The sequence below is a fragment of the Micropterus salmoides genome, unplaced genomic scaffold, assembly GCF_014851395.1.
Source record: "Micropterus salmoides isolate LMB-PRFRI ecotype aquatic unplaced genomic scaffold, ASM1485139v1 Ms_hic_scaffold_22, whole genome shotgun sequence".
NCBI classification, from domain to species: domain Eukaryota; kingdom Metazoa; phylum Chordata; class Actinopteri; order Centrarchiformes; family Centrarchidae; genus Micropterus; species Micropterus salmoides.
In genome coordinates, this window is record NW_024041373.1 from 12,431,047 (window position 1) to 12,454,495 (window position 23,449).

General features: G+C 41.2%; 2 protein-coding genes across 10 annotated transcripts; both read left to right on the top strand.

The window, feature by feature from the left end:
• The first annotated feature begins 1,512 nt into the window (after positions 1-1,512).
• Positions 1,513-7,858, top strand: LOC119917297 (1-acyl-sn-glycerol-3-phosphate acyltransferase delta-like). 2 transcript variants are annotated; one of them, XM_038737556.1, is made up of 9 exons: positions 1,513-1,777; positions 2,442-2,623; positions 2,858-3,027; positions 3,147-3,308; positions 3,419-3,572; positions 3,704-3,806; positions 3,911-3,986; positions 4,786-4,984; positions 6,061-7,858. In XM_038737556.1, exons 2-9 carry the CDS (start codon positions 2,446-2,448, stop codon positions 6,150-6,152), a joined length of 1,134 nt encoding a protein of 377 aa, XP_038593484.1. In that variant the 5' UTR covers positions 1,513-1,777; positions 2,442-2,445; the 3' UTR covers positions 6,153-7,858. The 2 variants fall into 2 exon arrangements, with proteins under 2 accessions (XP_038593484.1, XP_038593483.1); XM_038737555.1 differs by lacking the exon at positions 1,513-1,777 and adding an exon at positions 2,211-2,340.
• Positions 7,859-8,446: 588 nt separating this feature from the next.
• LOC119917296 (1-acyl-sn-glycerol-3-phosphate acyltransferase delta-like) lies at positions 8,447-22,286 on the top strand. 8 transcript variants are annotated; one of them, XM_038737554.1, is made up of 9 exons: positions 8,447-8,914; positions 13,146-13,327; positions 13,525-13,729; positions 13,848-14,009; positions 14,118-14,271; positions 14,376-14,478; positions 14,584-14,659; positions 19,425-19,623; positions 20,725-22,286. In XM_038737554.1, exons 3-9 carry the CDS (start codon positions 13,562-13,564, stop codon positions 20,814-20,816), a joined length of 954 nt encoding a protein of 317 aa, XP_038593482.1. In that variant the 5' UTR covers positions 8,447-8,914; positions 13,146-13,327; positions 13,525-13,561; the 3' UTR covers positions 20,817-22,286. The 8 variants fall into 8 exon arrangements, with proteins under 8 accessions (XP_038593482.1, XP_038593477.1, XP_038593478.1 ...); XM_038737549.1 differs by having other exon boundaries at positions 8,451-11,390; positions 13,560-13,729; XM_038737550.1 differs by having other exon boundaries at positions 8,451-9,939; positions 13,560-13,729.
• Positions 22,287-23,449: the final 1,163 nt, after the last annotated feature.

Below are 23,449 nucleotides of genomic sequence, written 5' to 3' on the forward strand. Positions count from 1 at the left end.
TAATGAGTGTAGCTGTTTTCACTTCTTTATGAGGAGAATGTCTATCTAACTATGTTGTTGTTGTAATTAACTGAAAAAATTGCTTGACTCACTTGAATGTGACTTTTGTTATGCTACCTTTAATTTTGGGAATTGGATTATTTAGCCTGGTAAAGTCACTGGTAAAGTGTTGCAAAGTCAGTGGAGGAATATTGCTTTTATCAAACTTAAATAAAAATAAATATGGAACAGCAGTCATAAACAGTTGAGTATGCAAAATGTGGTTTGTATGTACTTATTCTGTTATATTAGTGTCCCAGTTCAAAATGATGATTTAGCGATATATTTATCCCAAATACCTTCTTAATCCTGCTTTGGAATGACAACAAATTTCAGTTTTAGGGTACAACCTCTTTAGATGACTGTATGTACTGTTGCTTTTTTATTTTATATTTCAGACGTAATGGAGAGCTCAGAGGGTCATATTGACATTGAATAGCTGGGGATACATGTAGTCTGTGAATAATCTTGTAGATTCTTTGCATTCAGTCAAGTGTTTTGCCACAGCTCATCAAGAAGGGACCCAAAATCTTCACTTCAAGATCTTTTACCACGGATTTTGGTAGAGATGTTAATAGACAGCATTTTAAGAAAATGTGTAACAAATAATGTAGAAGACATCTGAAATATTTCCATTTGATGCAATCATAAAAAACATGGCAGTGCATTACACAAGATTGCAAAGCCAAAAAATTATTTTGAACCTGCTCAAAGGGAAATGATGAGTCCGGTACTGAAGTGACTGTTTCTAAGATTTATGTGGTAGTTTTGGAGGGCATAGACGTCATTAAGTAGCCTACAAACCTGTAACAAAAGTGCTGGTGTTTAATTTCAGTTACACCTCAACCTCATACAAATGCATACAGTGCATTGCCAGCAGGGGGTGCTGCCCACCAAGACTGCCATGTTTACTCTGTGTGTTAATGGCTACATGTATTAAACAGCGAAGACTGGGGAAGCTGCTCTGTAACCGTGGTTGTCACTCAAATCCAGTCAAAATGAAACAAGTAAGTGATTCTGTTGCTCAGACAGCAGTTACTTATTAGCATCATGATACTTTGATATGAAGAAAAGACCATTGCGCATGTACCCCACTCCCAGTTTGACATCCTCGTGCCTTTTCCTGTTACCAAATAAAGCCAGCGCAGAGAGGAGGAAAACCCCGAAAGAGGTCTCACTCTGTCGTAGTTTGTGTCACCAAGAAACGATAGAGTGTAATTGCATCAGCATCTGGAAATGTAGCGATATTAAATATGGTCCTGATAAAAAACATACTTTATGGGTAAAAGGTTTACTTGTGCCAAACCCACACACTAAATATTCTACATTTTTATTTATGAAGGAGTCGTACCGGAAACCATAGGAAGAGCCCTGAGACCGCTACGTTTTTCCTCCACTATGTTGTAATTTATCTTGGAACGCATAGACGATCTTTATAGGCGGATTGGATCAAGAGTTTCTAGAAGGAAGCTGAGTTTACACAGCCGTTTCCATCCTCGGGTCCAGGCGTGGTTTACAGATGGGTGTGGTTCCCTGTGCAGGGAAGTTTTATTGCTACAGTGAGTCAACTGGTGAATACACATCATGTTGAATGAATCATGACTAAAGTGTGAAGAAGAAGAGCAACAGCTCCAAATGGAAATGGAAATATAGTGAAGACTGGTAGTTGTTTAAATTTAACATCTTCTGTCATCTGAAAAGTTGAAGGTGTCTGGGACAGGACAGCTCGCTTGAAGAGGTAGGCTAAGTTAAATGTCACGTGTGTTATAGGGGAGTAAGAACTTGACCTTTATCAGACACACAGTCTGTTAAAATTACATTTTACATATTTTTAAGATTTTTTATGTTATTGGGTGATTGTTGCCACTCACGCCATCAGAAACAGTTTGGTGGTAAATAATAAGGATAGTGCTTCTCAGTTGGTGAATGTCATAAGCTGCTGAACAATAATATGTTTGGCCTGACCTTTCTGAGTGCACTGATCCAATAACACAGAGCATTCATGTGTAAAATATTACCTTGCCTTATAAGAAGTGCTGTGATGAAACTACAGTATTGGTTTGGATTGGTATATGAATAGTTGATGATACAGTGCCTGTATCCATGAAAAGGTCATGCCTATCAGGAGAAAGTGTTTGCCCTGTGATTGGCTGTCCATACACAGTCCAGCTGAATGGCTCCATTCAGCGGATGACACGAGAAAGTCCAGTCAAAGAAAACCTTTATTTGCAGAGTGGGAACAGTTGCTGTCACAACCCAGCTATCAGCTAGTGTTGGCAACACTAGCTGACAATGTTCTCTGTAAGCTCTGTTTGACAGTGATTAAATATGTTGTCTCAAATCAAGTTTGTGAGGATGAGTGGTTGTGTTTTAATATTGTAAATATTGTGCAACTTTTACAGAACAATGGGCCTCCTGCAGCTCCTGAAATCCCAGTTTTTGAGTCATCTGATCATCTGCTATGTGTTCCTGGCCAGTGGCCTCATTATCAACCTGTTGCAGCTCTGTACTTTACCTCTGTGGCTGGTCAGTAAGCAGCTGGCCCGCAGGATCAACATCAGACTGGGCTACTGCATAACTAGCCGTAAGTACTGTTCTATCTCTCTGCCACATTGATGGCACTGGAATCTGTTGTCTGTTGGTATTGTGTTAGTTTTGCTGCTGGAAGGAAGAAATCTGTCAACCTTTGTTGCATGCAGGCAGAGGAATTATTAATCAGTTTATATGAGCCATAAGACCACTTTACAAATGCAGTCAAACTACTCTTTTTTCACAAAACATAGACTTTTCTACATCATTGTGTCCTTATGATACTCAGAGATGGTAGCTGCCCTGGAGTGGTGGTCTGGGACAGAATGTACACTCTACACAGACCCAAAGAGTTATCCGTTGTATGGAAATGAGAATGCAATTGTGGTTCTCAACCACAGTTTTGAGATAGACTTCCTGTGTGGCTGGACCTTCTGTGAGAGATTCGGAGTTCTTGGGGTAAGAGAAAGAGTCCCAGAAACCTTTGTGAATGTCCTTTTCTGAACTTGAGGGGTTTTGGCATTTCAGTGCTATCCTTCAGTTTTTTGACATGCTTTAAATATTCATTTTTTTTCCAGAGCTCCAAAGTATTGGCCAAAAAAGAGTTGAGTTATGTACCTGTTATTGGCTGGATGTGGTACTTTTTGGAGATAGTCTTCTGCAAGAGGAAGTGGGAGGAGGACCGAAGGACAGTTGCTCAGAGTCTTCAGAACCTGTGGGATTACCCAGAAAACTACTGGGTAGGTTTCAGCCTGTGGAAATTATTATAATGTCTTTTTAGAGTTAAAGTGATATTACAGAAATATTCAGAATGATGTCATTAATGAACAATCTACTTTCCTGGGTCTAGTTCTTGCTTTACTGTGAAGGGACACGCTTCACACCAAAGAAGCACCAGGTCAGCATGCAGGTGGCTAACAGCAAAGGTTTACCCAAACTGAAGTATCATCTTCTGCCCAGGACCAAAGGATTCTGGGTAACTGTCCAAAACCTCAGAGGAACTGGTGAGTATCCATCATTAACAGAGAATTTAAAACGGCCACCAGTAGATGTAAGATACTGTGAACAGGACGGTTTTGAAGGGGAAAGGGCAAATCAAATGAGTTAACTGCTGCGGTGATCTTGTCTTGTGCAGTTGCAGCTGTGTATGATTCCACACTGAACTTCAGAAACAACGAAATGCCAACCTTGCTTGGAATCCTTAATGGGAAGAAATATCACGCAGACCTATATGTGAGGTACAATGAAATGTTTTGGCATCCAGGATTGCAACATTTCATGTCCTGTTTACTGGTGTGATCATTCTTTATCTGAGAGATCTGACTTCCCCTCTTACTTACAGGAGAATCCCTCTAGAGTTGATCCCAGAAGATGAAGCAGAGTGTGCTGCATGGCTTCACAAACTCTACCAGGAAAAGGTTAGAGTGTGTTGAAGGTGGAGGTTTCTGATGGATACAGGGTTTCTCCACAGGGGACTGTTTAGTAGAGGCAGTAAGCCACACAGATCCTGATGGATGTTGTATGTATCATTTACTGTGTCAAATAGTACTAATTATGATAGCGACATTAATGATAATAGTAATAGGACTTAAAAAATAATTGCTGCAGCGGGTGTCATGCAGGAACATGGGGCAGCAGGCGGCCTGCAACCACAGATCCAGACCCCACAGCTCCGGAGCCAGAAACACCTGCAGAAAGTAATAGTAGGGACTACAAAGCACAGAACTAAAGGAGAAAAAGTCGAGTTAGTAACATGCATTAATGGGATAAGAATGCGTACAGGTGTAGAAGGAGAGGAGGAGAGAGGAGCTTTGTGCATCATGGTCCCCCAACAGTAAGCTTTATCAAAGAGGAAAGTATCAAGCCTACTCTTAAATGTGGATGTTTTCTTTTGTTTTATTTCATAAAAGTTGGAAGGATGTAACCAGGATGTTAGTGAGGTGGGCTTTATTTCAGGGGAACTAGCCTGTATCCAATATAAAACACTGTAGCAGACCCTGGACTGTAATGTATTTTTGGTTGATTTTGGTTCTCACACTTTATGGCCTTTAAGTAATTCATTAATCTGAACTGGCTAATGTTGGAATAGGTCACAGGGTAGTAATGTATTTGTTCCTACCCCTTTCTAGGGACATTAACAGCACCATAAAATAACAAACTTCGCCATGTTCTTTTGTTAAGTGAATTTTAATTGTGTTTGCATTAATGCGTCAACAGGATAGCTTTCAGGAGCTGTACACACAGACAGGGCGTTTCCCTGGCCCCATTGTGAGTCCTCCACGCCGACCCTGGGCTTTGATCAACTGGCTGTTCTGGGCCTGCTTGGCCCTCTACCCACTGGGCCTGCTTCTTGCTCAGCTGATCATTTCTGGATCGATGGTGACCATCCTTGTGTCTGTGACTCTGTGCACTGCAGGTTGGTTTCATGCGTTCGTGCTCAAGGTGAAGTCACCCTGAAATGGGTATAACCGTCCTACCCTCATTTTAACCAGCTCCTTTTTTCCAAACATTCCATAAAGCAGCAGATTCAACAACTCAAATGTAAGTTCCCCCTTTTGGAAAACATGATTTATCCGTTTTGGGAGCATGTGCCACAATGGCATTCAGGCATGTGCTTTCATAGCAAGTTAAACATTCACCCATCAGAACAGTTAGAGTGATGTGTTAAATGGAGAAATTATGTCTCTAACAGCATGGGGGTTTCATGAGGAGCATGTTACATTTTCCACAATAAATAAATGCCCATGTTTGTTGTTGAGTTTAAAATGACAAATACTGTTTTCTTGAAGTAGACTGGCTGGATTTTAAGCATTTATTTAAAATGTATTGATTAAATTGGAACTAAATTTTGGATTTACTCCATACACTGGTTGTCGACAGACTTAGCATTGAATCTCAAACTAAATTCTGATCCTGAAAAATCTTCACACTTTGAGGGGGAAATTGACAAAAATTAAAAAGGGGATTTACTGTGGAAATAACCATGTCATGTACAGGATCGCAAAACCTGTCACCACTTCGTTGTCTATGAAGATTCTCAGTCATCCAAGTCATAGTTATCCAACGAAGGTTAAAATCAAGGGCAACTGGACTTGGTTGAAGATACTGGAAGACGTTTCGTCCCTCATCAAAAGGACTTCTTCAGTTCTGACTGACTGGCAGGGAAACTCAGCTACTTAACCTCAGTGGGGTCGTTGGCCCGGGTCATCGATACCGCTGGTTCGTTAGTGTTCCTTGTTTCTGTGACGACAGTCGTTACAGAAACAAGGAACACTAACGAACCAGCGGTATCGATGACCCGGGCCAACGACTGTAACGACTGTCGTCACAGAAACAAGGAACACTAACGAACCAGCGGTATCGATGACCCGGGCCAACGACCCCACTGAGGTTAAGTAGCTGAGTTTCCCTGCCAGTCAGTCTGTCACCACTTCTGTGTGACTTTTTCAGATAATATTCCAAATGTACCTTTTCTGAATCTTTCTTTCGCAGCTTCACTGGCAGTTCGCTGGATGATTGGACAGACGGAAATTGACAGAGGCTCAAGCTATGGGAATAAGGAGGTTCCTCTAAACAACAACTAAAGACTCCTGGCCTGCTCAGAGCTGCTTCTTTGCATCTGCAAATTTAACGGCAGAAGAATGTAAACATCAGTCTGACAGGATATGCTGATACCACTACAAACTTGAGTCTAAGCACAATGAAGACATGGTAGCATCGTTTTAATGCTATGCTTCAAAAGACAATGTAAGATCATGGAAAGTGGACCAGCTGCCTTTGGGAAAGTTATGATTAGAATGTCAGGCAAGATAAAATAATGCTTTACTACACTCTCCTCAAATCAGAGTGCAAATATTTGAATACAGTCAAGACAAACATTTTCACCAGCAAGTGTTTTTCCATAACTTTAAAATCAAAACTGCTCCACCAAATTAAAATTTGCTCAAAGATTGTACTCAAACCTCTTGAGAAACTCGCAGACTCAATCAGCTTAGCATCATAAAATATGAAAGCTGGCCAGCAACATTGTCTCTGACCCCAACCATCCAAATGCATGCAAGTTAGCCTCAAGAATGTTTCTAGCAGTATTGTAGAAAGTGCGACAACAAGCCTGACAACATTTAAATATGTATTGAAGCAAAATAAGCCATGGAGTCTAGTTTATGTATCGGAAGGATTACCGCGAGTAACTTCAACAGTAACAAACCGTAAACAAACGACATGCAAGCACACAAACACAACATCCAAATGAACATAACGTCTCCCATAATATTAGGTTACCTAGTATAGCATTTGGTATTATGAATCAACCCAAATTATCCCATTGTCCTAGCAACACTTGTATTTTAAGGTCTTCATTGCCATAAATCCCTTTGCAAATGCTTTACAGACAAATACTATCATATAATGTAAGAGCAGACAAACACACAGTATGTAACATTACTCTTAGCAACACTTAGCAAACTGTCACTAGTGCCAAGCTAACAAAGCTAACCAGTAGGGATCAGCCATCAAAAACATGACGAAAAACGGACAAGACAGTACTGACCTATCGTTTGTGTGAAACAGCAAAGCTAATGTAAGCAGAAACAAAGCAATGGTATTTATTTCTTTCAAGTCTCTGAGGTTTCTCCTGCATTGAAATGCCTCACTGATGTTAACACAAGTCTTTCCCCTTGCCTGGTCATATAACTTCTTTCTCTCTTTATACCCTTCAGATCTTTTTCATTTTGGCTGTTTCTCAGCCATCTCTCCTTCACAGAGCCTCGACTCCAGAACGCTCAAATGTGCCGGTGTATCCAACTCTCTCTCCCACTGCCCACTGGCAATTACTCCTGTTTGCGAGCATGAAATCCACCTTTTGGTGATTGGCTGGAACAATGTTGTGGGGATCAGGGCCAAGTCACTTTCTTTGTGTTCTATTTACAGAACCAGGGCCATGTAGGAAAACTTGATTTTTTTAGAGCACACACACCATACACCAGTCAATCCTAAAATTAAATATGGAGCTTAATCCCAGATCACATTGAAGGGCCTTGAATATTGTCTCCTGTGATTGTAATGTTTTGTTAAATGTATCTCTGTTTCTTGTCATCATTTTTGTCTTTTCTGTGATGTTGCAAAAGGAGCTGCTGTGATGCAAGAAAAAAACAATACATTATCATCATGATCACACTGCAATCTAAATTCAACCAAGTGATAAATAGACTACCTCTTTTAGTGTAGTGTAAAGCATAAATGACATTTTCATGGTGGAAGAAAATAAACATTTCACTATAAAAAAAAACCATATTTGTTTATTAATATTGTTTGTACAAAGCAAACAGTGTAAGAGCAGCAGAGGACCAGAAGTTGTAGTGTGTGGAGGTGTTTGGTTGTGGGTAGGTGTTGTGTTCAGCAGCAGGAAGGAAGAGCAGGCCCCGTTTCTCAAGAACATCTCTTCACCAGCAACTACAGGTCCTGAAGGCTTCACCTTCATTAAGCTTACTCCTCAGCAAAGGCAAAAACAGAACACATTACAAAATAAATAAATACTAAATTATGCACTGAGTATCAGAATATACTCTATTTTATATTAATAAGCAGGGACACTTTAAAATAGATACTAAAGAAGTGTCTCATCATGATGTCCACATCACTGTATATGAACTCGAGCCTCCGCAGGTTTAATATCCATCATCCATCCATCGTCAACCGCTTATCCTGCGTACAGGGTCGAGGGGGGCTGGAGCCAATCCCAGCTGACATCGGGTGAAAGGCGGGGTACACCCTGGACAGGTCGCCAGTCCATCGCAGATGTCTATAATATGTAAGAATAAAAAAAAAGGAATAGCCTGATAACTTTATTTATCCCCCATGGGAAATTGTTATTGAGGTGAGTAATAAACTGAATTATTATTGTCATCAACTGTCATCCATACATACAAAATTTAGTGAAAATGATTGAAAATTGAGAACATCTCTCATGCTGTTATTAATAACTGAAATGCAGTTGGTAGTCCTGATGTTAGTGTTTTACACCTTTTCTCAACACAGACATGAGGAACAGGATGTAACGTTAAATGTTCAGTGACTGAAGGTCTTGAGATGACTACCTTCTTCCATAAGCGCCCTTTCAGAAAAGAAGAGATTTGCACTGCGTGGAAGCTGGGTTCAGCGCAAAAGTTCAACTACTCTGACCGCGGCGTGCGCACAAACTGCCGTGCATGGCGCGGCACAATCCATTGAAAATAATGGGTTTCGTAGCGCAGCGGTGCTGTCGTTGGGGTGGGTCTGAAAGGTTACATGCTGCTTTGTTTGTTTATGTTGCACTGAAAGCTGGACTCTCACCGCTGTGGCATCGATTGTAAGTGACACGTTTATATTTAATTCCCTACCAACTTGCCACGTTATTTAACTCAGTTTTTATATATTATCTTTAGCCTACTTGGGCGTGCAAAGGTGGATGGTGATCCCGCAGGTGCTGCATCAAATTTGATGTAGTTATTCGCAAGTATTTGAACAGGTGATCCGTCATCTTCAGTATCAGTATAAATAAAGCTTCAGAGTTTGGTCCCTCTGCCATAGTTAAGCCAGTACTGTATTACCCTCCGTGACTCTGACAAGCTCGGCACTTTTAACATCTTCTGTCATCTGAAAAGTTGGAGGTGTCTGGGACAGGACAGCTCTCTTGGAGAGGTAGGCTAAGGTAAATGTTGTGTGTGTTATCAGTGGCGTTTTCTCCCAGAAGCCAAGGGAAGCCAGGCTTCCCCTGTTTTCATCAGACTCTATTTATCATTTCAATAAAAAAAAACATGTTTATAGTTTCGATAAATCTTATAAGCTGTTGCGGTCACCTCTTCCCCATTTCTGACTATCTAACAATAAGTGAAACAGCGCCCCTCTAAATGTAATGCGTTGGATGTGTGGTGAAACACTATATTGCACCACCGTAGACAGGCCTTCAGTCTGACTACGCGAGGAGGCCAGGCAGAGTTGGCATCCCTTTGTGAAAAAAAATTAAATGATTAACCAATCAAATCACAGCATGCATCAACGGGAGCTGTTAGCATCTTTAGCTGGTGCAGTTATGGAGGGTGGAAATTTGGAGTTTTTAGCTATAATAAATAGTTTTACTAAACTACCACTACATCAGCAATTTAAGATTAAATCTGATGGAAGACCAACGCCAAAACTGGAGCTGGGCGTGGAGAGAAAAAAGGGGTTTTGGACGTTCAATGAGGAAAACTATATTCGTACAGTGTGGCTAAGTTAGCTAGTAGCGCCAAACTTCAACTGACTGCTGCGGAGGACGAAAAGCCAGTGGGAAATTCTATAACTTGGTTATTGACCACTTCGCCACCATGACAGACAGGAGAATTTTCAAATAGGGTGAGTGAAATGTCACCTCCTTCTCTCTCTGAACTTAACTGAACTGCAGCTATTCGTGCAATTTTTAATTTGGTTATATTGTTTGTTTTGCTTTGCTTGCCTGGATTTAGCTGCTTAATGAATAGTCAGTTGAAGTAACCTTATTGTTTTTATTGTGGTTGTGTACGCATAGATAATGAGCACCACAGACAGCACCTGCCACAGGGCACTGGGCCAGGTTAGGCTACCTGAATAATTGTCTATACTCTGTTGGTCGGGTACTCGGTTGTTAGTCTTCAGTGATGTTGTGTTATGAATATTTTGCCAAGCATTAAGAAGTATGTAGGCCTATTTGATACATGCACCACTGCTACTATGCAAATGTCTTCAATCGTCTTCTGATTGAGCTTGTGAATGCTTCTTTTATTCTTAACCTGCACCATAAGCAGCAGGCTATGTATGCTATTTGGGGTGAGAGAGAGTGAGTGAGTGAGTGAGAGAGAGAGAGAGAGAGAGAGAGAGAGAGAGAGTACATCTCTGTAAATGCAACTTTCAGCGTGTGTATTGATAACAGATAGTGCTCATTTAAAGTTTTATTAAATTTTTGTAAAATTATACCCTGCACTGTAATAGCATAATGCATTAGATAATTGCCCTCCAAAAAGGACATCCCCTCTCATGTGGCTTCCCCAAAAATTTACTCCACCCCATGCCACTGCGTGTTATAGGGGAGTAAGAGCTTAACCTCTATCAAACACAGACTGTTAAAATGACATGCTTTTTAAAAAAATGTACAATGTTATTGGGTGATTGTTGCCACTCATGCTATCAGAAACAGTTTGATGGTATATAATAAGGATAGTGCTTCTCAATTGGTGATAGTAACTCATAAGCTGCTAAACAAGATGATTGGCCTAAAGTTTCTGAGTGCAGTGATCCAATAACACAGAGTATTCATATATAAATTGATATTACCTTGATTTGTAGGAAGTGCTGTGATGATGTAGCATTGGTTTGGGTAGTTAATGATACAGTGCTTGTATCCATGAAAAGGTCATGTATACTGTCAGGAGAAAACGATTGAACTGTGATTGGCTGTCCATACACAGTCCAGCTAAAAGGCTCCATTCAGCGGATGACACGAGAAAGTCCAGTCAAAGAAAGCCTTTATTTGCAGAGTGGGAACAGTTGCTGTCACAACCCAGCTGTGCTAGTGTTGGCAACACTAGCTGACAATGTTCTCTGTAAACTCTGTGTGACAATGATTAAATATTTTGTCTCAAATCAGGTGTGTGACATGAGGGACTAGTTGTGTATTAATATTTTGAGCTATGCTGCAAAGCTAGAAAACAGCATCACAGCCAGCGACCCTGTGGCAGTGTGGAGAGGCCTGCAGACACTCGCTAACTACAGGAGACCCCAACACTGCTGGTACTCAACAACTGGCTGACAAGCTGAAAGGTTTCTACTGGGTATGAGAAGCTCACAATCACACCTCACCCCCAGCTCTAACACCATCTTCAAACAATTACCTTCCCCCACTGCCACGCTTTCAACCTCTCTTTCTGACCCCTCACCTGCACCAATGATCTGTGAAGACGATGTGAATCAGTTCTTTCAGAGGCAGAAGATCAGGAATACTCCTGGCCCAGACGTGGTGTCTCCATCCTGCCTGCCTCAACACCTCGAAACTCCAACGACATATGCAAGGATCCTGTTCGTGGACTTTGGACAGCTCGGCGTTCAACACCATCATCCCAGACATCCTCAGCACCAAACTCAACCAGCTCACTGTGCCAGCTTCCACCTGTCAGTGGATCACAAACTTCCTGACTGACAGGAGTCAGCAGGTGAAGCTGGGGAACATCACATCCAGCACCCGGACTATTAGCACTGGTGCCCCAAGGGGTGTGGGCTCTCCCACCTGCTCTTCTCCCTCTACACCAGCGATTGCACCTCACAGGAGACCCATCTGTCAAACTGCTGAAGTTTGCTGATAACACAATGGTCATTGGCCTCATACGGGACAGTGATGAGTCGGCCTACAGATGGGAGGTTGATCAGCTGGCTCTCTGGTGCGGCCAGAACAACCTAGAGCTTAACACCCTTAAAACTGTGGAGATGATCGTGGACTTCAGGAGGAGCCCCCCTACGCTGCCCCCCTTCACCATACTCAACAGCCCTGTGTCTGCTGTGGAATCCTTCATGTTTCTGGGATCCACCATATCCCAGGACCTAAAGTGGGAGCCCAACACTGACACCATCATCAAGAAGGCCCAGCAGAGGATGTACTTCCTGCGTCAGCTCAGCTGCTGATCCACTTCTACACAGCCATCATCCAGTCTTTCCTCTGCACATCCATCACTGTCTGGTTTGGATCTGCCACCAAAAAGGACAGGAACAGACTACAACAGGACTGCAGAAAAGATCATCGGTGCCAACCTGCCATCCATTTGGGACTTTTTTTACATTTCCAGAGTCAGGAAACAGGCAGGAAACATCACTGCAGATCCATCTCACCCAGAACACAACCTGTTCCAGCTTCTCCCCTCTGGTAGGCGCTACAGAGCACTGTACGCCAAAACATGTGCACATGTATGCATGTATATGTACGTGTACCTGTACTGTATATCACATCCATCTCCGACATGTACATAATAATCCATCCATCCATTCATTGTCAACCGCTTATCCTGTGTACAAGGTCGCGGCAGCTGGAGCCAGTCAGCTGACATTGGGCGAAAGGCGGGGTACACCCTGGACAGGTTGCCAATCCACCACAGGGCCACACATAGAAAAACAACCAGTCATACTCACACTCACACCTAAGGACTATTTAGGGTCACCAATTAACCTAGTCCGCATTTCTTTGGATGGTGGGAGGAAGCCGGGCACCTGGAGAGAGAACCAACGTGGACATGGAGAGAACATGCAAACTCTACACAGAAAGACCGGGGCAATGTACATAATAATGCTAATAATTTTACTCCTGCATACTTTGCACTCCACTCATTGAACTATCGTCTCAATCTGTCCATATTGTTTTTGTTTATAGTGTGTATATATGTGGTCTCTAGACTGTAGCCTGTCTGGTTTTATTATTATATTATTATTGTATAAGCAAGCACATCGTGAGCAATGCACAATCCTGAGTCAAATTCCTTGTATATGTACACATACCTGGCAAATAAAGCTGATTCAGATTTTAAGTTGTGCAACTTTTACAGAACAATGGGCCTCCTGCAGCTCCTGAAATCCCAGTTTTTGAGTCACCTGATCATCTGCTATGTGTTCCTGGCCAGTGGCCTCATTATCAACCTGTTGCAGCTCTGTACTTTACCTCTGTGGCTGGTCAGTAAGCAACTGGCCCGCAGGATCAACATCAGACTGGGCTACTGCATAACTAGCCGTAAGTACTGTTCTTGCTCTCTGCCACATTGATGGCACTGGAATCTGTTGTCTGTTGGTATTGTGTTAGTTTTGCTGCTGGAAGGAAGAAATCTGTCAACCTTTGTTGCATGCAGGCAGAGGAATTATTAATCAGTTTATATGAGCCATAAGACCACTTTACAAATGCAGTCAAACTACTCTTTTTTCACAAAACAGACATTTCTACATCATTGTGTCCTTATGATACTCAGAGATGGTAGCTGCCCTGGAGTGGTGGTCTGGGACAGAATGTACACTCTACACAGACCCAAAGAGTTATCCGCTGATTGGAAATGAGAATGCAATTGTGGTTCTCAACCACAGTTTTGATATAGACTTCCTGTGTGGCTGGACCATCTGTGAGAGATTCGGAGTTCTTGGGGTAAGAGAAAGTGTACCAGAAACCTCTGCGATTGTCCTTTTCTGAACTTGAGGGGTTTTGGCATTTCAGTGCTATCCTTCAGTTTTTTAACATGCTTTAAATATTCATCTTTTTCCAGAGCTCCAAAGCATTGGCCAAAAAAGAGTTGAGTTATGTACCTGTTATTGGCTGGATGTGGTACTTTTTGGAGATAGTCTTCTGCAAGAGGAAGTGGGAGGAGGACCGAAGGACAGTTGCTAAGAGTGTTCAGAACCTGCGGGATTACCCAGAAAACTACGTGGTGAGTTTCAGCCTGTGGAAATTATTATAGTGTTTTTAGTGTTAGAGTGATGTTACAGAAATATTTGGAATGATGCCATTAATGAACAGTCTACTTTCCTGGGTCTAGTTCTTGCTTTACTGTGAAGGGACACGCTTCACACCAAAGAAGCACCAGGTCAGCATGCAGGTGGCTGACAGCAAAGGTTTACCCAAACTGAAGTATCATCTTCTACCCAGGACCAAAGGATTCTGTGTAACTGTCCAAAACCTCAGAGGAACTGGTGAGTATCCATCATTAACAGAGAATTTAAAACGGCCACCAGTAGATGTAAGATACTGTGAAGAGGATGGTTTTTAACTGCTGCGGTGATCTTGTCTTGTGCAGTTGCAGCTGTGTATGATTCCACACTGAACTTCAGAAACAACAAAATGCCAACCTTGCTTGGAATCCTTAATGGGAAGAAATATCACGCAGACATTTATTTGAGGTACAATGAAATGTTTTGGCATCCAGGATTGCAACATTTCATGTCCTGTTTACTGGTGTGATCATTCTTTATCTGAGAGATCTGACTTCCCCCTCTTACTTACAGGAGAATCCCTCTAGAGTTGATCCCAGAAGATGAAGCAGAGTGTGCTGCATGGCTTCACAAACTCTACCAGGAAAAGGTTAGAGTGTGTTGAAGGTGGAGGTTTCTGATGGATACAGGGTTTCTCCACAGGGGACTGTTTAGTAGAGGCAGTAAGCCACACAGATCCTGATGGATGTTGTATGTATCATTTACTGTGTCAAATAGTACTAATTATGATAGCGACATTAATGATAATAGTAATAGGACTTAAAAAATAATTGCTGCAGCGGGTGTCATGCAGGAATATGGGGCAGCAGGCGGCCTGCAACCACAGATCCAGACCCCACAGCTCCGGAGCCAGAAACACCTGCAGAAAGTAATAGTAGGGACTACAAAGCACAGAACTAAAGGAGAGGGAAAAAGTCGAGTTAGTAACATGCATTAATGGGATAAGAATACGTACAGGTGTAGAAGGAGAGGAGGAGAGAGGAGCTTTGTGCATCATGGTCCCCCGGCGGTCTAGGCCTGTTACAGCATAACTAAGGGGTGGTTCTATAACAGTAAGCTTTATCAAAGAGGAAAGTATCAAGCCTACTCTTAAATGTGGATGTTTTCTTTTGTTTTATTTCATAAAAGTTGGAAGGATGTAACCAGGATGTTAGTGAGGTGGGCTTTATTTCAGGGGAACTAGCCTGTATCCAATATAAAACACTGTGGCAGACCCTGGACTGTAATGTATTTTTGGTTGATTTTGGTTCTCACACTTTATGGCCTTTAAGTAATTCATTAATCTGAACTGGCTAATGTTGGAATAGGTCAATTCAGTTGTGATGTTATGATGTTATTTACAGAAGCCCAACAATTCCCACCAAGAGCAAGCACTAGGCGACAGAGGCATTGGAAAAACTTCCTTTTAAGAAGCAGAAACCTTGAGCAGAACCATGGCTCAGGGTGGGCGGCCATCTGCCTCGATCCGGTTGGGGGTGAAGGAGAGAGACAGAGAGAGAGAGAGAGAGAAGGCAAGAGAGGAACAGAGAGAAAGAGGGCAAGAGAGGAACAGAGAGAAAAAGAGGGGGATGGAAGGAGAGAGAGGGAAGGGAGGCAGCCTACACAATATACACACACAGAGGTACAGACGGTAAAGGTGATGTTGCTATAGACTAAATGAAAAATGGTACAGATATTTATAGTAGTGTTAATGGTAACAGTCGTAATGTTAATGATTATAATAACAATAATAACAATAGGACTAGTAACAATAGTCGTTGTAGCATAGGGTGTCGAGCAGGAACACGGGGGTAGCAGGTGACCCGCAGCCACAGATCCAGACTCCACAGCTCCAGAGCCAGAAAACCTGCAGGAAGGAGAGAGGAGAGGGACGAGAAAGCACAAGACTACCGGAAAGGGGGAGAAGTTGTAGTTAGTAACATGCAATAATGGGATGAGGTTGCATACAGAGGGAGAGAAAGTAGAGGAGAGAGGAGCTCAGTGCATCATGGGAAGTCCCCCGGCAGTCTAGGCCTATAGCAGCATAACTAAGGGATGGTCACCTGAGCCAACCCTAACTATAAGATTTATCAAAGAGGAAAGTCTTAAGCCTACTCTTAAATGTGGAGATGGTGTCTGCCTCCTGAACCCAAACTGGAACCTGGTTCCACAGGAGAGGAGCTTGATAGCTGAACGCTCTGGCTCCTAGTCTACTTTTGGAGACTCTAGGAACCACAAGTAACCCTGCATTCTGGGAGCGCAGTGCTCTGGTGGGGTAGTAAGGTACTATGAGCTCTTTAAGATAAGATGGTGCCTGACCATTAAGAGCTTTGTAGGTAAGAAAAATGGTTTTAAATTCTATTCTGGATTTTACTGGAAGCCAATGCAGAGAAGCTAAAACAGGAGAAATATGATCTCTTTTCCTGGTTCCTGTCAGAACGTGTGCTGCAGCATTCTGAATCAACTGAAGAGTCTTAATGGACTTTTTCGAGCAGCCTGATAATAAGGAATTGCAGTAATCCAGCCTAGAAGTAACAAATGCATGGACTAGTTTTTCTGCATCATTTTTAGACAGGATATTCCTGATTTTCGCAATATTACATAGGTGAAAAAAGGCGGTCCTTGAAATTTGCTTAATGTGAGACTTAAACGACATGTCCTGATCAAAGATAACTCCAAGATTCCTCACAGTTGTGCTGGAGGCCAGGGCGATGTCATCAAGGGAAACTATATCTTTAGATAATGCGTCACGGAGGTGCTTAGGCCCCAGAACAATAACTTCAGTTTTATCTGTTTAACATGAGAAAATTACAGGTCATCCAGGTTTTAACATCCTGAAGGCACATTTGAAGTTTAGCTAACTGATGAGTTTCATTTGGCTTGATCGATAGATATAACTGAGTATCATCTGCATAACAATGAAAGCTTATGGAATATTTCCTGATAATATTGCCTAAAGGAAGCATATATAAAGTTAAGAGGATTGCCGAGGACAGATCCTTGAGGAACTCCATGACTAACTTTGGCGTGCATGGAGGACTCATCGTTAACATGTACAGACTGAAATAGATCTGATAAATAGGACTTAAACCAGCTTAGAGTGGTTCCTTTAATGCCAATGAAATGTTCCAGTCTCTGCAATAGGATCTGATGGTCAATGGTATCAAATGCAGCACTAAGATCTAATAAAACCAGTACAGAGAGAAGTCCTTTGTCTGATGCAATAAGGAGGTCGTTAATAATTTTCACCAGTGCTGTCTCTGTGCTATGATGAGCTCTAAATCCTGGCTGAAAATCCTCAAATAAACTATTGCTCTGTAGAAAGTCACACAGCTGTTTAGCAACTGCTTTCTCCAGGATCTTAGAGAGAAATGGAAGGTTAGATATAGGTCTATAGTTGGCTAAAACATCCGGATCAAGTTTGGGCTTTTTCAGAAGAGGTTTAATTACAGCTACTTTAAAGTTCTGTGGTACATAGCCTGTTGATAGAGATAGATTGATCATATCTAGTATAGAAGTGCTGACTAAGGGTAAAACATCTTTAAACAACCTAGTCGGGATGGGGTCTAAGAGGCAGGTTGACGGTTTAGATGAAGAAATTGTTGAAGTTAGTTGGTAAAAGTTGAGGGAGGCAAAACAGTCTAAACATATATCTGGTTCTAAGGTTCCTGAGTTTAGAGATAAGTTGGTGCCAGTTAAGGGCAGGTCTTAGTGAATTTTGTTTCTAATAGTTAGAATTTTATCATTAAAGAAGCTCATGAAGTCGTAACTACTGAGAGCTATGGGAATACTTGGCTCAATAGAGATGTGATTCTCTGTCAGCCTGGCTACAGTGCTGAAAAGAAACCTGTGGTTGTTCCTATTTTCCTCTATTAATGACGAGTAGTACGCTGCTCTGGCATTACGGAGGGCCTTCCTATAAGTTTTAAGACTATCTTGCCAAATTAAATGAGAATTTTCCAGTTTGGTGGAACGCCAATTCCTCTCAAGTTTCCGCGATATTTGCTTTAATTTGCGAGTTTCAGTATTATACCATGGAGCTAACCGTCTTTGTTTTATTATTTTCTTTTTTAGAGGGGCTACAGAGCCCAGTGTCAATCGCAGTGAGCCTGCAGCACTATCAACAAGATGATCGATTTGGGAGGGACTGAAATTAGCATAGGAATCGCATCCTTAAATTTAGCTACAGCACCATCAGACAGACATCTTGTATAGAAATTTTTGCCCAATGGTGTGTAGTTCAGGAATACAAACTCAAAAGTTATCAAACAGTGGTCGGACAAAGAGGGATTCTGTGGGAACACCACTAAATGTTCAATTTCAATACCATACACCAAAACAAGGTCGAGGGTGTGGTTAAAACAGTGAGTCGGTTCATGAACACTCTGAGAGAAGCCAATGGAATCTAAGAGAGAGATAAACGCAGTACTGAAGCTGTCATTCTCAACGTCCACATGAATATTAAAATCCCCTACAATAATAACTTTGTCCGTTTTAAGGACTAAAGTTGACAAAAACTGCAAATTCAGATAAGAATTCAGAGTACAGACCAGGTGCTCGGTACACTATAACGAAGAGAATTGGTTGCAGTGATTTTCAACTTGGGTGTGAAAGACTAAGAACAAGACTTTCAAATGAGTTATAGTTTAGGTTTAGAGCTGATTAGTAGGCTAGAGTCAAAGATAGCTGCAACTCCACCTCCTCGGGCTGTGCCTTGAGGAATGTGAGTATTAATATGACTGGGAGGGGTGGATTCATTTAGGCTAACATATTCTCCATCACCCAGCCAGGTTTCAGTAAGACAAAATAAATCAATATCATAATCTGATATTAGTTCATTTACTAGTTCAGCTTTAGAAGAGAGAGATCTGATGTTTAAGAGTCCACATTTAATTTTCCTATTAGTTTGCACTATTGCTCTTGTGGTTTTAATTTCTATGAGGTTTTCATGCACAGCTCCTCTTCTGTTTACCTTTGATTTAAATAATTTCGGTGGTCGGGGGGCAGACAACGTCACTATAGGGTTTTCACTAAGTAACTCCTGAAATTTAGGAGCAGAGAAGTGTGTTAGACTGCGACTCCTCCTGGTCTCAACTCTGGGTTGTCATGGATTTGGTCCACTAATAAACTTGGCCAGATTTCTAGAAATGAGAGCTGCTCCTTCTCAAGTGGGATGGATGCCGTCTTTCCGAATCAGACCAGGTTTTCCCCCGAAAGTCTGACAATGATCTACAAAGCCCACATCGTTTGCACAGGGTAGTAACGTATTTGTTCCTACCCCTTTCTAGGGACATTAACAGCACCATAAAATAACAAACTTCGCCATGTTCTTTTGTTAAGTGAATTGAATTGTGTTTGCATTAATGCGTCAACAGGATAGCTTTCAGGAGCTGTACACACAGACAGGGCGTTTCCCTGGCCCCATAGTGAGTCTTCCTTGTCGACCCTGGGCTTTGATCAACTGGCTGTTCTGGGCCTGCTTGGTCCTCTACCCACTGGGCCTGCTTCTCGCTCAGCTGATCAGCTCTGGATCGATGGTGACCATCCTTGTGTCTGTGACTCTGTGCACTGCAGGTTGGTTTCATGCGTTCGTGCTCAAGGTGAAGTCACCCTGAAATGGGTATAACGGTCCTACCCTCATTTTAACCAGCTCCTTTTTGTCCAAACATTCTATAAAGCAGCAGATTCAACAACTCAAATGTAAGTCTGGAAAATATGATTTATGTGTTTTGGGAGCATGTGCCACAACGGCATTCAGGCATGTGCTTTCTTAGCAAAGTTAAACATTAAACATTCTCACAATGCTTCCAACTGGACAATGGACAAACAAGTGACAATTCTAATCTTCACTTCGCACTTCTGACATATGATGGACACATCTGCTTTTAGGGGTAGATGAGTCCTTTGGTAGCAGCCACAACAGGCTCCAATGACCTTCTGACCTCCTGCCAGCCACCTCAGAAATGGAGGCTTTGAACATTGTCCCATTCAGATTCCATGTCCCCAACGTACCCCAGGATGCACAAGAAAATAACAACACTTACCACATGGCCAGTGCCGTTGTCCACGTACACCACCATTATGGATTTTGATACAAATTATGAGTATAGTTTTGAATGTTGACCACATGACCTGAGTACCTGACCCATCCCCCCTTCAGTGTTTTTTATGATATAATGTAGACACACATAATGTCCCTACAGCCTGTCAAATTACTGTATCCCCCAAGGTACAGAAAACATTTAATGGAGAAATTATGTCTCTAACAGCATGGGGGTTTCATGAGGAGCATGTTACATTTTCCAAAATAAAAAAGTGCCCATGTTTGTAGTTGAGATTAAAATGACAAATTCTGTTTTCTTGAAGTAGACTGGCTGGATTTTAAGAATTTATTTAAAATCTATTGATTAAATTGGAACTAAATTTTGGATTTACTCCAGATACTGGTTGTTGACAGACTTGGCATCCAATCTCAAAGTGATAAAATTCAACTAAATTCTGATCCTGAAAAATCTTCACACTTTGAGGGGGAAATTGACAAAATTTAAAAAATGGAAACTGGAATACTGTGGAAATAACCATGTCATGTACAGGATCGCAAAACCTGTCACCACTTCTGTGTGACTTTTTCAGATAATATTCCAAATGTACACTTTCTGAATCTTTCTTTCACAGCTTCACTGGCAGTTCGCTGGATGATTGGACAGACAGAAATTGACAGCGGCTCAAGCTATGGGACTGAGGAGGTTCCTCTAAACAATAACTAAAGACTCCTGGCCTGCTCAGAGCTGCTTCTTTGCATCTGCAAATTTAACGGCAGAAGAATGTAAACATCAGTCTGACAGGATATGCTGATACCACTACAAACTTGAGTCTAAGCACAATGAAGACATGGTAGCATCGTTTTAATGCTATGCTTCAAAAGACAATGTAAGATCATGGAAAGTGGACCAGCTGCCTTTGGAAAAGTTATGATTAGAATGTCAGGCAAGATAAAATAATGCTTTACTACACTCTCCTCAAATCAGAGTGCAAATATTTGAATACAGTCAAGACAAACATTTTCACCAGCAAGTGTTTTTCCATAACTTTAAAATCAAAACTGCTCCACCAAATTAAAATTTGCTCAAAGATTGTACTCAAACCTCTTGAGAAACTCGCAGACTCAATCAGCTTAGCATCATAAAATATGAAAGCTGGCCAACAACATTGTCTCTGACCCCAACCATCCAAATGCATGCAAGTTAGCCTCAAGAATGTTTCTAGCAGTATTGTAGAAGGCGCGACAACAAGCCTGACAACATTTAAATATGTATTGAAGCAAAATAAGCCATGGAGTCTAGTTTATGTATCGGAAGGATTACCACGAGTAACTTCAACAGTAACAAACAGTAAACAAACGACATGCAAGCACACAAACACAACATCCAAAACACAACAGAGTAGAAAACTAGCGAGAGTTATTTGAAACAGTTTTTTACAAAAATACAGTGACTGATGAGAGGACAATACGTCACATTCAGAGCTAACAAGGAACATAACGTCTCCCATAATATTAGGTTACCTAGTATAGCATTTGGTATTATGAATCAACCCAAATTATCCCATTGTCCTAGCAACACTTGTATTTTAAGGTCTTCATTGCCATAAATCCCTTTACAAATGCTTTACAGACAAATACTATCATATAATGTTAGAACAGACAAACACACAGCATGTAACGTTACTCTTAGCAACCCCCACCTTACTCCTGTTCGCGAGCACACCACCTGTTGCTGATTGGCTGGAACAATGTTGTGGGGATTGCTCCCCCACTTTTTGTGTTCTATTTACAAAACAGATAGCTAGCAAACAGTGAGGAAATACTTGGTAAATTCAATAATTTTTTTATTGGATTAAAAAAATCCCTTTAATAAGGTTACACCAGTCAATCCTAAAATTAAATATGGAACTTAATCCCAGATCACATTGAAGGGCCTTGAATATTGTCTCCTGTGATTGTAATGTTTTGTTAAATGTATCTCTGTTTCTTGTCTTCATTTTTGTCTTTTCTGTGATGTTGCAAAAGGAGCTGCTGTGATGCAAGAAAAAAAACAATACATTGTCATCATCATCATGATCACACTGCAATCTAAATTCAACCAAGTGAAAATGGACTACCTCTTTTAGTGTAGTGTAAAGCATAAATGGCATTTTCATGGTGGAAGAAAATAAACATTTCACTATTTAAAAAAGCATATTTGTTTATTAATATTGTTTGTACAAAGCAAACAGTGTAAGAGCAGCAGAGGACCAGAAGTTGTGGTGTGTGGAGGTGTTTGGTTGTGTGGAGGTGTTGTGTTCAGTAACAGGAAGGAAGAGTAGGCCCCGTTTCTCAAGAACATCAACTACAGGTCCTGAAGGCTTCACCTTCATTAACCTTACTCCTCAGCAAAGGCAAAAACAGAACACATTCCAAAATAAATAAATAATAAATTATGTACTATGGGTACTAGTATATGCTTTATATTATATTAAAATAGATACTAAAGCAATGTCTCATCTTGATGTACATGAACTCGTGTCTGCAGGTTTAGGTAAAAATGAGGAGTCACCACCTGACTTACAAGTCACTTTCTTGTGGTTTTTATAAAAAAAAAATCAATAAACTGCACTGTTACATAACAAAAACACGCCATGGAGGAGCCACAGCTGATGCATTTCTTTATGGCAGTAAAAAGAGAGAAACAACAGCTTCAGTAAGTCAGTAATCAAGTATTTCAGGCAGTCTGTTCTCTAAATCATTGGAGACTCACATCATATTTACAGCATCAGAGAAGAAACAAAAATGCTTGCATCCATGACTACAGTATATGACTAAGGCAAAACACTTGAAGTTGGTGTATGAGCATTGTGTGAACATAAGATCTTTTCTATTACTTCTTAACTCCCAACACAGGTAGGATATATTAAGCAATGATACATGTATATATTAAATTGTTTGAATGTAACAAATGTATGCATGACATACTGATCACCAAGACTACACAAGGCCATATTGAACATTTAAAGATATTGGTTGGTGGACGTCCATTGGGAAAATCCGGGAGAAATTAAATATCAAGCTATAGTGACCCCTGGTGGTGGCATGCATTTCAAACACAAGACGTTATAACTTATCTGTTCACCTTCCCGACATGGTGTGAAAAAATGAAGAAAAGCCAGTTCAAGTAAGTCTGTACCAGCAGAGTAGGGTTTTCTGACATAACTTCATCTACTTCCAAGGTGCATGTAGAAGGGGTAAAAGTCTGTAGAGGCCAAAATTTCAGCAACACGTTGAGGATCAAAATGATCAGAACAACAGTTTGTGGCCTTTCTCAGGGTCATCATAAAATACATGACAAAAACATTTAAAGGGATA